The sequence below is a fragment of the Pygocentrus nattereri genome, chromosome 10, assembly GCF_015220715.1.
Source record: "Pygocentrus nattereri isolate fPygNat1 chromosome 10, fPygNat1.pri, whole genome shotgun sequence".
Classification (NCBI taxonomy): Eukaryota; Metazoa; Chordata; class Actinopteri; order Characiformes; family Serrasalmidae; genus Pygocentrus; species Pygocentrus nattereri.
Window position 1 is genome coordinate 17,935,668 of NC_051220.1, and position 18,083 is coordinate 17,953,750.

The window sequence follows — 18,083 nt, forward strand, 5'->3', positions numbered from 1 at the left end:
TTAAAAAGGATGAAGAATGGAAAGGCAGTTGGTCCAGATGACATACCTGTGGAGGTATGGAGATGTTTAGGAGAGAAGGCAGTGGACTTTTTATCCAGGTTGTTTAACAAAATCCTGGAGAGTGAGAGGATGCCTGATGAGTGGAGAAGCAGTGTACTGGTCCCCATTTTTAAGAACAAGGGTGATGTGCAGAGCTGCAGTAACTACAGAGGTATAAAGTTGATGAGCCACACCAAGAAGGTATGGGAAAGAGTTGTTGAAGCAAGGCTAAGGAGAGAGGTTCAGATCAGTGAGCAACAGTCTGGTTTCATGCCCAGAAAGAGTACCACAGATGCAATTTTTGCGTTGAGAGTGTTGGTAGAGAAGTACAGATAAGGTCAGAAGGAGCTACATTGTGTCTTTGTGGATCTAGGGAAGGCATATGATAGGGTGCCAAGACAGGAACTGTGGTACTGTATGAGGAAGTCAGGTGTAGCTGAAAAGTATGTTAGAGTGGTGCAGGACATGTATGAGGATAGTGAGACAGTGGTGACGTGTGCAGTTGGAGTGACAAATGGTTTCAAGGTGAAGGTAGGGTTACATCAGGGATCATCTTTGAGCCCCTTCTTGCTTGCAATGGTGATGGAAAGGTTGACAGATGAGGTCAGGCAGGAGGCTCCATGGACCATGATGTTTGCAGATGACATTGTAATCTGTGGTGAGAGTAGAGAGCTGGTGGAAGAGAATCTGGAGAGGTGGAGGTTTGCACTGGAGAGGAGAGGAATGAAGGTCAGTAGAGACAAGACGGAATACATGTGTGTGAATGAGAGGGAGGCAGGTGGAAAGGTGAAGATGCAAGGAGTAGAGGTCCATAAAGGTGACTTCAAATATCTTGGGTCAACCATCCAGAGCAATGGACAGTGCAAAAAAGAGGTGAGGAAGAGGATGCAGGCAGGATGGAGTGGGTGGAGACGGATGTCAGGGCTGATGTGTGACAGAAGGATAGCAGCAAGAGTGAAAGGGAAGGTTTACAAGACAGTAGTGCGTCCTGCTATGATGTATGGCTAGAGACTGTGGCTCTCTAAAAGACAGGAGGCTGAGCTGGAGGTGGCAGAGATGAAGATGCTGAGATTTTCATTGGGAGTGACAAGGCTGCATAAGATTAGAAATGAGCAGATCAGAGGGACAGTGAAGATGGAGCAGTTTGGAGATAAAGCCAGAGAGGCCAGGTTGAGATGGTTTGGACATGTGTTGAGGAGGAATAGTGGATATATTGGGCTAAGAATGTTGGAGATGGAGCTGCCGGGTAGAAGGAGAAGAGGTAGACCTCAGAGAAGGTTTATGGATGTAGTGAAGGTGGACATGGAGATGGTTGGTGTGAAAGTAGAGGAGGCAATGGATAGGGCAAGATGGAGGCAGATGATCCGCTATGGCAACCCCTAAAGGGAGCAGCCAAAAGAAGAAGATGTAAGGACAAATAGAAATTTGAATGCAAGCAAATAAGAAGTGTGTCCATGTGAGCCTGGGACTTGTTTAGAGGACCTGATCTGGTCAGGCTTCAAGACTGCAGGAATGAGTCAGGTTTGGGCTTCAACTTCATGTCCTTAGAGACCTCTATTTCCGACCCATATTGCCGAGTTGTGTTCTCACAGTGGACGGATGGACCGAAACTACTGTGGATATTTTAAGATCTGAAGGAGACAAACCTGACTTTCTTTTCCCTCTCAAATGTCAAAGCTTTAAATGCTTGTTATATGATGGTGTCAGTTTTGGTGGTCTACCATGTCTTGCACAGTTGTTTGGAGGCCAATTTTGTTTAAATCTTGAAACTCCTGTTTTGTCACTTATTTTCTTTTGACATTCTTCTTCCTTGTGCAAGTGGATTATCTTATGTGTGATCTCCTCAGAAATATCTTCTGAATAATAAATATTTTATGTTTAATAGCCATTTTGACTGGATATTGAACAGATGAAGGGCGGTCTCTGACTTCTACTGTACTTCACACCTCTAGTGCAAAATAAAAAAAACACCACACAGGTCTTTGCCATTGAACTGCATTTGGAAGGGAAAAATGTACATTTAAGTACATTTAATTTGCCAATATACATCATTAAGATTGAGTTATTGAATGTTTTTAAATCAAAGTGAAGGGGAAGGATTACAGAGCTACCATACCTACAAGTGTACATCCATCACACAAGTGGGTGTGATGGAGACCTTGTTGAGCTTGAAGGCAAAAAAAAAAAAAGAAAATCTCCAGGCAGAGAAGAAAAAGAGAGGGGAGTGAAAAATGGACATTTGGAATGATCCTGAGGATGCTTGGCAAATTCCTCCAAAGATCTATTAAGGGAAGCAAATAAACAATATGAACGAAAGACAGGGCCAAAGCCAGGGACTCCCCATTCCTCCCCTTCTGCTGGATGTGCTCAGTCTCACCCTGACAGAAAAAAGTCAAAATAGCCAAGCTTCTCCTCAGTTTCTTACAGCATATGTAATGTTCAACACATTTCCAAAACAAATCTTCATACATTTATTTTGGGGGTGCAAAGGAGAGGCAGCACTGTTTCTTTTCACTACTGCTTTTTCATACCAACATGCTCCAGATGAAAAGTTGTACAAATACAAAGTGAGCATATTTGGAAAGCTTTTGTGAAGAGCTTACATGGACACCACAATCTACATTCAACAATGTGTGAAGCCTAATTAAGACTGATTTCAATCCTAGACATCTCGGTTATGGGAGCCTTAGGTGTAACCAGTGAACAATACAAAAGAATGCAGTTTAATGTAATTAAAACACTGATATGCATGTTTGCCACCAAGCTATCAGGTATTCGGCCTGTACTTACCATGTCTAAATTTGTCTCAAGAAGTGTAAACAAGCTCGTATTTCATTGATGTGGTTAACAAACACGTAGTGGAATGCAGATTGCCATAAGCATTCAGACCTTTTAACATTTTAACTTTTAACAGCGTGGACTGAACCAGACCTACACACAGTCCCCTTCTAACCCGTAGGGAAGCTTAGTGGTGCTAGTGGGTGGGTCGGGGGGGGTCTTGTCTCCAAATAGTGAAGTAATTGGACAGCTTCCAATTAATATAGCCTCATTTGCTAGCTCTTCACCTCATAGCAATCAATGTCTTGTTTTCTGGGTTTGCATACACAATAAATCGATTATTAATGTTGTCATTTTTGACTTCACTTATGTCAACACTTAAATCAGCCAACAGCAACCTACACTCATGAGGCCATACAGAGACCTGACATAGGCTGATATGTTTAAAATGGCATAAAATTGAAATCTATGAAGGCTTATTAAGACTTACATAAAATAATGTTGTTACATCTATATATTAAATAATGTAATTATATGCCTACATTAATAACATAACAGTTGGAATTCAGCACTTACTGCTGGATTTTTACTAAGAGATCCAAGGTGAAGGTGTGAAAGCTCTACTCTAGACTGTTGCAATAAAATTTGGAAAAAAATCACAAAAATTATGAAGACTATAAAATGCTGTTTTATATCACACTGACATGGCTGACAAAAGTAGTAGTGAAATGTATTAACTCTGTTACACTTCATTTAAACAGTCTTCATAGGGCCAAATGTTATTTCTCAATTTTATATGCGCAAAGACTGCCACACATCTTAGTTTAAGTGCCATTAAACTAGACAATGATTCATGATACTACAGATGGTAGAAGAAAACTGAGCTGTCTTGACATTAACTTACAGAGACATGAAGAAATCAAAGGGAACGCAGAGGATGCAGACGTAAGCAGACAAAGCAGTTGTCATTTTGTTTGTATTTACTAGGCCATTAGAATCAAATCTGCAAGAAACACACGAATGAATATAAACAAAAGGCCCCAACTCAGGACTCAAAGGCTGCCCAAAGCCAGATCTGGAAATACTTTTCCCCAAGCAACTGGGATTCTGTGTCCTGGTGTTTGAGACAAAGCCATACCAAACGTGAAACCAACGACAGCCTGAGCTTGGCAAAGATCTCACTCCACAATCCATGCGCCTCATAAGTAAGGGCCAGAGTAATCAAGCCAGACTCCAAGAGGCATACCAGAAAACACAGGAAAGCAGCTCCACCTTGCCTCCTGGTGAAACCCCAAGCTTGGTGTGGTCACATGGCCCCAGATATAAAAAAAAAAAAGCCTCATCATTTTGTTGATGATCTACTTGCATGAAAAGCAGAGCTTAACAAGGAGAAGGTAGGGAGGGCTGGAGGAAGAGAAACGAGAGCTGTTGAAATGTGCAGTTCCAGTCGTGGGTAAATGTTATGATGAGGGCCGATGTTGTTTCGTTTGCATGAGCAACTGCATCTGGGAAGGAAGACCTACTCCCTTTGAAGGAGATGAGGGAAGGGCAACTGTTTATTGGACAAGTATGAAAGCTCTTTTGGGCTGAAAGACAATCACGGAGACAGTTCAGCTCCCGCACTCCAGAAGACTCCCTTCGAGAAAATCTGGACCATGTCCTCAAACAAGCTATGCAGAACAGAAGAGCTATTTTATGTCATTTCTAAGTTTTGGAAGTACTATATTATTGAGAAGACCTAAGTGGTTCCTCTCATTTGTCCCAGCCCTAGGTCATCCTAGAGTCATTACACTGAGTGGAAGCATGACTAGTGTTTGACAAGCAGCTGACAGATGTCTGGCCCCAGGTTAATGATGGAATGTGTTTTCTTAAAACCTAGCAGCATGCCGTTGCCCTCTTTGTTGATCTTTCATTTAGTATTGCATATGGTGGAACAGTCATCATTACTGACTAGACAGTCCTCGATTGGATTGGGTCAAAAAGCTGAGTTTATTACCGGGACAAGTAATGCACCATTTCTGACGACTGATGGGGTATGACTGTTTCAATTTCAGGAACTATTACTATTATGGAAGAAAGTACTACTGATTGCCAAATAAAGAGTACTGTTGTTCATTTCAATGGGACTCCTTTCATAATAATACTTTAAAAAATATTTCTGGGCTATATCAAACTGGGATTTGGAGAACAAACAAGAGGTTTGTTTCTTCTTTTTTTCTCTCCAACTACTGTCACTGGATGTCTGAGCTGCTGGACAGTCTGCCCAAGTAAAATAAATTCTTTCTGCACAATTTGTTGGTTAAGTTATCTAGGTAACTGTCAAATGCTCACATTGCTTGAATGATTCACATCCATCACACAGCCACAGGGATATACTTTACCAAATTCATACTTGAATTAGTCAGTAACACTACCATGATCACTGTATTTACTCATAGTTTAATGTATCTTTTGCCTCTAATACAGACTGAAAATCTGAACTCAGAATATAAATGCTTAAAAAAAAAAAAAACAGAAAATAAAAGCTTTAAAAAACACAAAAATGACAGCTGCCATTGGGTTTTTTTCACCCCTGTCAATCACCACACAGTCTGAAATGACCACTCAGTCCTAATCAGACAGATAAGTTCAATTTTTCATGTTTTACTTCCATTTAAATTACTATTTTAAATTACTATTATTCAGATTTGGATCATTGCCATCATGTTGACACTCTTAGCCCAATAACTCCTTTCCACAGAGGAATTTAATTCATTTTCTTGTTTTCTTAGACTATTAGACTGACCATCAACAACACACAGTCAAACAATGAAACTGTGCCATCTTTACCACTACCAAGAAATAATGTGATCGTCACAAACACATTTGACTAAAAAAACCCTAGAGAGAACTCCGCATGCCTCTGTGTTAAACTACAGATCTGCCTTAAATCTTTATTTTATAGCTATCACTGAGAAAGTTGTTTTCAATCATCTCAGCATTTTTAAAATTCAAGCAGTTATTCTGACAAATTTCAATCAGGCTTCTGATCTCACCAATATACCAAAACTGCTCTTATAAAAGTGCTGAATTATATAAGGCTGAATACTGACAAAGGCTGGAGTTATTGTCAGCAGGGGCAGTTATGATTCTGAGAAGGTGGCTATGACAAGCGGGGTCTCCCAGGGTTCAGTTCTCAGTCCTCTTTTATTCAAGCTATATGTGCCACCTTTGGGCCAAATTCTACTGAACAACATTGATTCCCACAGTTGTGCAGGCAATATACATTTATATCTGGCTCTCACACCAAATGACAACAGCTCAACAGATTCACTGTGTCAATGTTTGAAGCATATAAATAACTGGATGAGCCAAATTTCCTTCAGTTAAATTACTCACTGGTGAACATTTTGAAAGACAAAAACAAACAAGCTACTCGAGAGATTTACAAAACAAATACATTTTATCAAAATAAATAAATAAATAAAAATTCATCTCTCCGGTACTTTTTAAAGTGCATTTAAAACCAGCAGTTTTCCACAGTAGTAGTTTCCAGTGTTATTTAAATTCCTTTCACTTTAAGTCAGGGAACAGAAAGAAATGGTGAGGTGTACATAAGTGTGTGGGCGTGGGAGTTGGAATAGCAACGTTACTGGAAAAGCTACTTGTGCAACTTCAGCCAGCCCGTACATGTCCCTTTGCCAGTGTCTGCCTTCATTCCAAACCTGTGTGCATCCTCCTCCATTCAGCTAGAAACTGCTGAAGCTCAGGGCAGGGAGGGCTTTAGCAAAGCTCACACAGCACAGGAAATCAGCAGAGACGGACAATGACACAGAGATTAGTAATCGTTTAACCCTCTCAGTCTTTCTCGTGGTTCAGCCAAATGGAGAGAGATGCGGTACTCTTCCCAGCGGCCACAACTTCCACAGGAGTCTGACACAATCACATTAGTTGAGAGGTGGTGGGGGAGAGAGAGAGGGAGAGTGAGAGGGAGAGACAAAGGCTTGGGCAGGCAGACCTAAGGTAAAGGTACAGTCGACAGGGTTTACAGTCTTGGACGGCAGAGGATGTGATGTCATACAGCAAACAAATTCTGACCCAAGAGCTCTGGAAAAAAAGCAGGGAGCAAAGACGAAACAAATCACTCCACCTGCTCTCGCAGACACGCCTTCTATTCAGACCTCACCTTAGTAACTGTCACACAATACAGTCAACCGTCACACCTGACTTTGGACCTTACCACTTCAAATCCAGGGTGGACTATGAACTGTGGAGATATTGTACTGTGTCTAAAGTGCACACGAACTGTAACCCTCATTTCTTGAAAAGATTTCTTTAAGGATCAAGGTAAGAATTTATGCTGTTGTTGCTCTCTCTTACTGCAGTCAGAAACCGCTAGTTTACAAAAATGCTATAATGTTAATGAGCTTGACAACATTGGACTGTGTTAATATTCACTGTTGGGTTGGTGTGGGTATTTGACATTGTTCTAATATTCTGTTAAGGTGTCATTAAAACGAACCAAATGCAGATATGATGGTGGGAAAATCAGGTTCCAGATAGTAGACCAAACATGGAAAGTTCTTCAAGAACACATGCAAAATTCACTCTAAAAGACTGATTCACTGATGTTTTGGTAACGCTTCCTGGGACAGGATATCCATTACAGTCGAAGGATTCTCCCTCTCTGTTTTCCCATGCTTTATAGTTGAACAAGCCCTGTCATGTAATCAGAAACACTTCAAATATCTGCTGGTTTCAGCGTTGTCCAACTTGATCACAAGTGTGGGTGTGGGGAAAATGGCCTAACGCACACAAACTGTTTAAGGTAAGAGTTGGGCTAAATTAGCAAGTTTTTAGCTTGTAAATGGTGACCTTGAGTCTATCAAAGTTTCTGACAGTCAGTTCTAACATTTCTGAAGAAATTCAACATAAAATGCATAAAGTATAAGCAAACACTTCACAAAACTGAGAGAAGAGAGAGAGATTACAGGAAAGTGATGGAATAGTGTGTATTTTTAATTAAAACTGGGAGGTGTCCTGGCAGAGTGTGGTGGGCTCAGGCCTTCATTAATTTAGATATGGAAGATGAGCATTTCCTTAAAGCTTCCTTAAATTGAGCCATACTGCTCCCTCCCTTATTCTTACATGTTTGAAAAGGAATGCTGTTATGTCCACGCTCCCTCATCTCCCGCTGCTGCTAAAGTGCCGATAAAAACCTTTATTGCCAACAAAACATGTTTTCTCTCGTGCCGTACACATTTGCACAGTAAGTGTTTTGACTCACGAAAACGGATCCAATGTGCGCAAGCCAGCAGGAGATCAGTAACACATAAAACCTCAAGCCCACAGAACTGTCCACTGGCTAACCACTGCCAAGTTATTTTCCTGTCACTTAATTTTTCTGTAGCATTTTATTCTGCATACACTAAAGTGACAGAAAAATCTTATGATTTTGATTTAATTTTATTTAGATTGATTTGATTTAGATTGCTTAAAACTATTACAGATCACAAATGATCAATTTGAAATTTAAACAATCTGAAAGCTAATGACAGAGTTGCATGCAAAAGTTTTGGTACTCCTTACAAATGACATGTTTTGTTGATTTTCTAAGTGAAAATAAGTACACATCCTCTACAGAGAACACATATCTGTACATTTTAATACACAAACACTGTTTATTTGTTGAGTTTAACATATTGGGGGAATAATAAAACATAAAATGTGGCCTGTGCAAAAGTCTAGGCAGATTCATTTTATATGCTATATTTTGTTTCATTTTTTCCAGGAAATAAACACAATTACTGCAAAAAAATTGCAGAAAATGTCCTGTTTAAGCTTGTTCTCTATACAGGACATGTTGACTTATTTTTAGAAGATCAACAAAACATGTAATTTACCCAGGGGTGTTCAAACTTTTGCATATGACTGTATGAGGAGGATTCTTAACATGCACCGTGTAACTACCACAGCTCAACTTGTCCCAGAGCTCAGCTCAGGCTGTGACAGCATTTACAGGGAGTGAATATATAAAGTCAGAAAAGCCACAACTCACTTTTTCACTGAAGCCCCAGATGTTTCCCCATAACTGTGCTGTTTTAACCATATCTTCTTTACATTTCAGCACATTTTAATTTGTGACAACTTTGAAAAATTCCAAAAGGAAAAAATATTTAATAATGCTAGAAATAAGCCTAACACACAGTGTCACTGACGCAACGCATCACTCTGCCCATTTGGTCATCTCCAGAACCTAAACATTCACTTTAAAAGCAGCCTTTGTATATCAGATTTCTTCTTTACAACGATGCTAATTGCAGATATTTATATATCCAAATAACCTCCAGCACCACACCCTCCACCCCAACCCCACTGGTGTTTCCCCTGCAGATTTGCTTTTGACCTGTGGAAAACCTTAAACATCTGTCTGACACTTCATTACTGTCTTCATTCAGAGTCAGAATAAAGAAACAGAAATATCACAAGCTACAGTAAGGTGTAGAAACAGGCAGACTGCCATAAATAAGGTGCAAGATAGCTGCTTATCATTGACTACTAGACATACTAGACTCCTTATTCTTCTTTTATTTATATCAGATTTGGAGTGGAGTCTATATGCCTAAAATGACACTGTCAAAATCGAATCGTCAAAACCAAAACCTTGATTATCGTCAAAGACTTGACCTTGAGCGACAAGCTAGGGTGGCTAGGGAAGAATGGAAGCTAATACTTACCAGTTGTTTATAATATTTGTATAATGGTACTTTGTGGATATTTGCTTTCTTCCGTCTTAGGAAGGTTAGCATTTTTAATGATTTTTTTCTATCATAGAAAGATAACATAACATAATTTGTCTGATCTTGTATATTTTGTTTCCACATTCTCTTTCAGAATAAAGCTCTCCATGATGTGTTGGCACTGATAAAACAGTCTCAATCTCATATACTCAACTTCTAGAAGTACGGCACTTCTTCTTTTGACTAAACTCATCAGAATGCCACTAAGGACAACATTTGAAGGCAAGCCTCCGTCAGGAAGATGGCCAAGGAGATCATCAAAGCGGAAGGTTCTTTCCGTCAATATGATCAGCCTTCCACTGGCAGACTTCCGGCACCTCGCTCACATTGGCTCAGATGCACAAACCGACAACTTTGGAGACCTCTCCTTCCTGAAAAAGGGCCACAGTCTGCTCCTGCAGAGCTCTCAAAGTGAGCAGAACCTCTTCCTGGCCTGCGCACCCCCTCCAAAGCCACCCCGCCTCAACCTGGACGAAGTGGATACAGGCCACGGTAGAGGTGCTCAATATGAAGTTATTGTGATAAATGACATCAGAAAACTATTTTTTAAGAATATCCCAGGTATTTTTAGCTCTAATAGAACCCTGAACAGCTGCATGTATAAAAAGATCTATTATAGAGAGCCTCTAAATGTGAACAAGCAGTGTAATTTAACAAGGAAATTTCGGTCTGAACCTAAATGTAACTGCAAGATTTTCTGTTCGTACCAGACCCGCATTTTGAGTCCGAACTTAACCCGACCACATCATGTTTTGAGTCTGAAACTGATCAGAGTATAACAAAATTCTAAAAGAGACTGGCCTAAACCAGCCCATCAGCACAGTGCAGAAACATCTTTGAACAGTTGTACACAAATAAAATCAGAATATTTTTCATTATAACACAAAAAACTTTACTTAAGTCTACAGTAAGTTACTGTAGACAGTGTGTTACAATACTGACCATTCTGAATGTTACACACTGACTTTCAGACTTTGGGACACATTTACTTAACAACTGGTTGTAACTGTTTCACTTGTGATACGAAAACATGGGACAGCATTTAATGAATAAAGGTTTTTAATTAAAAACTAAACTCATAAATCTATACCTTTCAACTTAAAAAAAAAAATCATGCAAATCTTTTAGATCTTTTCCCAAAATAAAGTACCCCATAAATGATGATTTATAGGGTACTTTCTGACGTAATCCTTAGAAATATCTAAGGTGTAAATACTTGTAAATACTAAATACTGGGACTCCAGTTTGAGCTTGGCCTAATTTGGTACTGTGTATACTGTCTGTCTTTCTATCTATAGTACATTAAGTATTGTGATACTTACAAATATATGCCATGTTGCCCACTCTTAGGCCACAGCAATGCTAACTCGCAACGCCAGCCTTCAGTTCAGAGACGGAAAAAATGCAGCTCACTGCCACTTTTGGACACTGAAGAGGTTGAGGAAGAAGCATACGAACTTGATGCCGAAAAGGCACCCATCAGCCAGAGCCCTGGCCGAGGGAGCCTAAGCTCTGGTAGAGATTCTACCCAAACCAGCCCAGAGGAAACACAGGCAGACAACACTGACACAAGTTTTTCTTTCGACCTGGACCTGGGACCCTCTATTCTGGATGATGTACTGCAGGTTATGGACAAACTCAACCAGTAAAGGAGAAACTATGGATATATGCAGTTAACAGGTGACATGATGTTTGGACACAAATGGAGTACAAATGCTTGGCCCATTGAAGGCCTCTTTAGTTTTGTTTTAAAACCCTGCAAGAAGAGTGTCAAATGCTAGGTATTTTCTAGGATGTAGACATCTGCTTGGACATGGATACAATCTTTTCTCTGTTGCGCAACAAGTATTTGACTTCTACCTGGATATAAAGGCATAAGCAATAGTTTGGAACTCCTTCAAGATTTAAAGCTGGATTCCTGCTTAAATCCTGAACTTTGTTCTGCAGTTCATATGGACTATGCGAAAGCAGTGGCACTTAAAGATGCTGAAGACAAACCTTTGAGGAGGCTAACAGGACATTTCCGCATATAACCTTTGTTCCAAAACCTAGTTAATAATTAAGCAGATTAGCGGTTATTCCATTATTTTAAAAGCAAGGCAGACTTCCTTGTTCAGTCATTGTGAAGAAGGCATGGGTTCCACAGGCATAACATTTTCTCATAGGACAACAGTTTCCATTTGCTGGACTTTTTTTTTGCTGTAGTACACCCTATTGACAAGAAAGTAACTTATCTGGAACTGTTAGATTAGGATGAATCTCTGATTTTTTTTTAGAGACCTGCAGAAAGAAAGTGTATATGCTGTTATGGAATATGGAATTCATGTGTGATCTTACCTGAGATTAACAATTCTAGGGACTATAATGTAGGTACTCAAACTCAAAATCCAAAACCAGTTCTCAATATTGTAATCACTGAAAGTTAAGTGTACACTAATGTAAATGTTAGGGCCACTTTATCACACTTTATTCCTAGCTAAAACGAGGGTTGAAAATCTGTAGTATTTGGGCTGTGATCTCAATACCTCTGGTCTATAAAGTACATATAAGACTATATTGTGACTTATAAACTACAGTTTTATAAGATTTCATTCATTTGTGTTAAATAATAAATATGGTTCATAACATACAGCCTGACAAGAGCTGCACTATACGGACATGAAATGTGATATTAAGCTGTTAGATATCATGGTGATGGTATGAGAAGTGATAAACTATTATTAAAATAGTTTATCTCTGTGAACTCTGACTGGATGTGCTGCAAAGTACAGACTTTTTGTGTAAACCTAGAAATCTAATTAGCCTCTCCTTTAAGTAAATTATAAAAATACAAAATTATAAATACATTATTCACTGCTGTGCAAAATAATGAAGTACTAACAGCTACTTGTATCTGAAACAACACAGCATTGCTGACTCAAAGAATTTCTTTTGTGAAGAATCAAAACTATTTGAGTGTTGATGCTGCCCCTTGTGGAGAATCTGTAGCCTGCAAAATGTGAGTGACTTCTTTGGCAAGCTTCAATATAAATTTTTTTTTTTCCTATAAAAAACATTTTTATTTTCAATAAAGGCTTACAAAAACAAATAATGTATATGTCTGACTCATGGAAAGCTTGTTATGATGATGCAAATTTGTTGTGACAGTAGCCGTTGCTACTTCATACATTTTACCATACAGTCTAGCATTTTACAGAGCACTTGGAGTGAGGGGAGTCATCAAGTTTTAAGCATTTCTCAATTTAGCCAAAGCAGGGAATCACTTCTTGGGTTTTTAACTCTACGTTCCTAGCAATCTAATTATGTCACTTGATTGTGCCACACCATCAAGATCCATTCCATCATCACAGTCCATAATGATAAAAATATGATGCATCATACAGCCCTGTTCCTAAGTTGGAACAGTTTTTCTTTGTTACACATAATAGACAAGAGAAAAAAAAATAAGACAGAGAGAGACGGAGACAATGTAAAAAAAATGTACAGCTGCATATAACTTTAAATAAAAATCTACTGCATCTTTTTTTCTTAAAAAAAAAAAAAAAAAAAAAAAAATCACTCATTCAAAAGAAAACACAAAAAAGTGAAAAATCTGCCTGAATCCAGCATAAACTTGATAGTTTGTCGGGCCATGACAAAGTTGGGTCAGATAGCAGACCTATAGAACAGAATGTCCTTTATGTGTGTCCTATAAGGACACACACCCTGATTTTGATAGCTGTCCCTTGCAGTCAGATTTATCCCTCTATTAGTACGTGGTCTCTTTTCCAATTGCACTAAAAAACGAAAAAATAAAAAAGGAGGCCCCCAACAGTGTGCCAACTGTCTTATGCAATGGCACACTCTGCTTTCAATAATGACTATGGGGAACCTGAGCCAGGTTGTGGGTCCAAACTTTATTGCCCCAGTGCTATTTTTATAGCAGTAAACCTCCATTCTCCTGACAGTGGTGTATGCAGTGAAGTGGGGAAATGTGATACTTCCACATATGCTGGGTAGTGGAGCAGTCCATTAGCAGCCTTCTTCCTGATGGAAGTTTAAACACAACCTGCTGAACAAACAGGGTCCTGCACCACCATGGGGGGCCATCAGGAATCAAGAGAGAGCTGCCCAAGTTACACTATGTTCTCATTTGTCTATATTATACACATTTATCACTGTGAAAGAGAGCTACATATATAAGGTAAGGAAAATAAATTACTCATACAAAAGTGAACTTTTAGTTTTAAAAATGTTCTCAAAGATCATCTTTTTAAGCAATTTAGGAATTAAAAAATGAACCAGTTAATCAAATGGTTAAATATTCCCAGGATTCATTTTATGATTCACAAATCAATACGCACCCATGACAGGCTTACAGTCCAAACATTCCAATCAGATTCAGTATTATGTAAACAAAATACCAAACACATTTGAGAAAAAAAAAATTCTTAAAACTGCTTTTGAAATCCAGCTGCATGCAAAAAAATTCCAAATATATATTGAGTGTGGAGTACGTGCTAAATTCGTCACAAACAGAACAAGTACAAATTGTACAAAAACATCCTTAAATAGAACTACAATGTAGATGCACCCAGTTTCTTTTTAACACACTGCTGTTTTAAGACAACCTTGAGAACTGCAGGCAAAATGCTCAATTTAAATGTTGGATTTCTAATGTTTTTTTGTTTGTTTTTTTTTAAAAAAACCTTTAGAGCTCAGTTGCTTTTAGGGAAAAAAAGTATTGGTATACACATCAGTACAGTACAGTGTACAGTCTGAAAAAAGCTATTTAATTGGACATTAAGTATTCTTTTGCCCCCAAAAAGCACAAATGTATATAAATGCAAACAACACTAATACAAAACTACAGATTTCATCTATTTCCAAGTTGTCCATTAACCATTTTAAACCCTCTACTCAAGGAATTATGCTACAGTATAATATCAGATCTTTGTTGAGTGACTAGAGATCAGTAAGATGCCATGCCTGGAGTAATTAGTATGATTTCTAGTGGAATATATCACAGTAATTCAGAACTGGATAAACTGCTGTTGCCAACTGTTTTAACGCTATACGTGTAGAGGTGAAATCACACAGTTTGGAGGCTGTGAGCACAAAGTTTCCAGATTTATGCCTACGCACAGATGAAATCAGTATTACAAACTACCAACGACTCAAGACTATTATACCAAGTCCTTCAGTTGGGCCATAAATGTCACAACTTAGTCAAAGCATGACGAAAAAAACTCACTTCTTTGATATTGTTAACTTCTGCGACCATCAATACAGATTTTACAAGTTTGTTAGCGCTAATGACAATTCCCTTTAACATTCCTTGGCAGTTCTAGATGAAAAAAGATATCTGAAGTTTCTAAAACACATTGCATAATTTAATAAAAGCTTCTGATAGACATATTGGCATATATTTTACCCTGTAGCACTTTCAGTAGAAAGCTCTGGTATAGAGCTGCCTACATCTTCCATTTCGAACAACCCACTCATTCAGGTGTTTCTTGTATTCACAGCCAATGATGTATCTGGGGTTGTTAGAAGGCCTGACATTTTGCTCATGAAATTGGCCTCATTTATTGGAAATTAAAATGTAATGGGTGGCATCCTTAGCCACTTAGTAATTATGCTGATGGCTCACAATCTCTTTAGGTCCTGAAGTCCTAACCAAGAGGAGAGCTCACTTACCTATATCGACATAGATACCAAAAAAATCCTGACTGGATTCAAGAATTTTACCCTTTATTTTCCATCTCAAATTTAACAATGAAACAACAGTAGAATTGAAATGCCTGCAATGCTTAAAGATCATTTATGAATAAAAGTTTATTAAAAATTACAGACGTATTCTTTAGTTCCTAGAAATCATAATGCCTTCTCTGAGGGCCTAGAAGACTCTGAAGGTTCTCCATTGCAAACTACAACCCTAAGTCCAAAAAAGTTGGGACAGAGTAAGAAATGCCAATAAGAACAGAAAGCAGTGATTATTACATCCTGTTTTACAAGGGAAACGTTATAAAAACAACATTTTATATTTTTCATTATGAACTTTGTTTCTTTGTAAATATATTTTACAATTGCTCCCCGGGCGCCATGGATAGGGCTGCCCACTGCTCCGGGTAAGTGTGCTCACTGCCCCCCAGCGTGTGTTCACTAGCGTGCATGTATGTTTCACTGCATGGATGGGTTAAATGCAGAGGTCTAATTCCACAGTGTGCAAACACAGTAACAAATGGTTGTAAATTCTATTCTATATCTTCATGCCAAATTTGATGCCTGCCACATCCTCCAAAAATTGGCACAGGAGCATATTTACCACTATCCTACATCACCTTCCCTTTGAACAACACTGAATAATTGTGAACCGAACACACCAGTTAATCTATTTTTTTTGCCATTATTCTGTTATACAAGTCTTCAGCTAGGCAAGCGTACAGGACCTTTGTTGTCATATTTTGAGCTTAATAAGGCGCATGTTTTCAATGAGAGACAGTTGTAGACGGCAAGCGGGCCAGTCTAGCACTCACGCACCTTCACTCTCTAATTACATCTATGCTGCTGCAGCACATGCAGAAAGTTGCTTGGTGCTGTCATGCTGAATTAAGTATGGATGTTCCTGAAAAAGCATCTAAAAGGCTAACATCTTCAGTCTTAAAGGTGTGCACCCCTATACCACCCCATACCAGAACAGATGCCAGTTTTTGAACTTCATGCTGGACAGCCCTTTTCTTCTTTGGTCTGGAGAACACGACACCTATTTCTATAAACAACCCAAAAGTTTGACCCATTAGACCACAGTGCATGTTTAAACTTTTAATCAGTCTATTTTAGATGAGCTTGAGTCCAGAGAAGTTTCTGAATGCTGTTGACATACGGCCTCCACTGTGCGTAGCACAGCCTTAATTTGCATTTGCAGATGCAGCAATGGACAGTTTATTGACAAAGCTTTCTTAAAGTATTCCAGAGCCCCTGTGATTTCCATTACAGGGTCATAAGGTTTTTTTTTTTTTTTTAATGCAGTGTTGTCTGAGAGGTGGCAGGTTATGGGCATTCATTAGTGGCTTTTGGTCACATAGATTCCCTGAATATTTTGCTATTACACAATATAGAGGGAGAAACCTAAAATCCTCGCAATACCTGCATGAGGAACATTATTTTTAAGCTGTCAAATTTTCTGCTGACGTATTTATGGTAAAGCGGTGAGCCTCAATTCATCTTTCCTCAAAAAGGACCAGTCCTTTCCTGGATGCTTCCATTTAAGATGTTTTTTCTGAACCTTTAACAACATTCCTAGCCTTAAATTGCCCACATTCCAAATTTTTGGAATGTGGTGCAATTTTAGAATGAACATTTATTTATAGAATACAGCGAGGTTGATAAAATAAAATATTATATACTATGTCTTTGTACCATTTCTGTTCAAACAAAGGTCAAAGTAGACATATTTTTAGATTATATTTATTTTCACTTTACCAATTATCCCAATGTTTTTGGATTTGGATTTGTACAAAACAAATTGCCCATATTTATGTTTAGCCATATATTTATAAACATCCTGATATTTCCTTATTCAGACACCAAATAAAACTTTCTAATAACTCAACAGGTAGGCCAATATAAACGTTAATTAATATAACTGCTAGTTTCCAACAATTTGAAGTGCTTTGGGGAACCGACATGGCAACCATACAAAGGATAATGCACTACAGGTACAAACAAGTAGACTTCCCGTGCAGCCTTATTTGACGAGATGAACACAGATAGGATATGCTTTAATGAGATCACTGCTCACAATGGAGCTATAAGTGCACCTAATATGACAGAACAGAGCTGACGGCAGAAAGACAGTGATATTTATTAGTCTTTTACAACACAATATCACATTACTGCATGCTGCATCAGCAGGTCACGTCATCTCTCTAATCAAATTTCACCTCACTACCTCAATTCATCCAATTGAGGTATGGGATCACCTGTACTACACAGGTCCAGCTCAGCTCAAAAATCCCACACATGTTCTTCTAAATCCATAACGTGCAACATGGCATGCAAATACAAACTATGCAGTCATGCAACACAATCTAGCTTGGACTTTGGACCATGACATACCACTATCACAGAGGAAATAAAGTGGAAAGTCCTCCTCCAATTGCAGACTCGCATGAAGTCAAAGAGCCCAAACCTCACACGGCTGATGTGAGAAGAAAGAGACAGTAATTGGAAGACAAATTATCCTGGCGCTGCACAACATGCCAGACGTTTTAAACTGTGAGGTATCCCGACCACATCTGGGAGCACTTACTCTGCAGAAGTTCTCTCTGCTATCACCGCGAATACCAGAAACCTGCCATCTCACACTATCATGAACACACACACACACACACACACACACACACACACACACATTATATATATATATATATATATATATATATATATATATATATATATATATATATATATATATATATATATATATATATATATATATATATA

At 38.6% G+C, this 18,083-nt stretch overlaps 2 protein-coding genes across 4 annotated transcripts in view; one reads left to right on the forward strand and one right to left on the reverse strand.

Annotated features, from left to right (window-relative positions):
* dnajc17 (DnaJ (Hsp40) homolog, subfamily C, member 17) overlaps nt 1-18,083 on the reverse strand; it is a 77,764-nt gene that overhangs the window by 10,989 nt on the left and 48,692 nt on the right. The gene's annotated exons all lie outside the window — the stretch shown is intronic.
* LOC108430652 (cdc42 effector protein 3) lies at nt 6,619-12,675 on the forward strand. Of its 3 annotated transcripts, none has more exons than XM_017703269.2 (3): nt 6,619-7,143; nt 9,691-10,088; nt 10,947-12,675. In XM_017703269.2, exons 2-3 carry the CDS (start codon nt 9,794-9,796, stop codon nt 11,243-11,245), a joined length of 594 nt encoding a protein of 197 aa, XP_017558758.1. In that variant the 5' UTR covers nt 6,619-7,143; nt 9,691-9,793; the 3' UTR covers nt 11,246-12,675. The 3 variants fall into 3 exon arrangements, with proteins under 3 accessions (XP_017558758.1, XP_017558756.1, XP_017558757.1); XM_017703267.2 differs by having other exon boundaries at nt 6,719-7,143; nt 9,691-10,094; XM_017703268.2 differs by lacking the exon at nt 6,619-7,143 and adding an exon at nt 7,486-7,624 and having other exon boundaries at nt 9,691-10,094.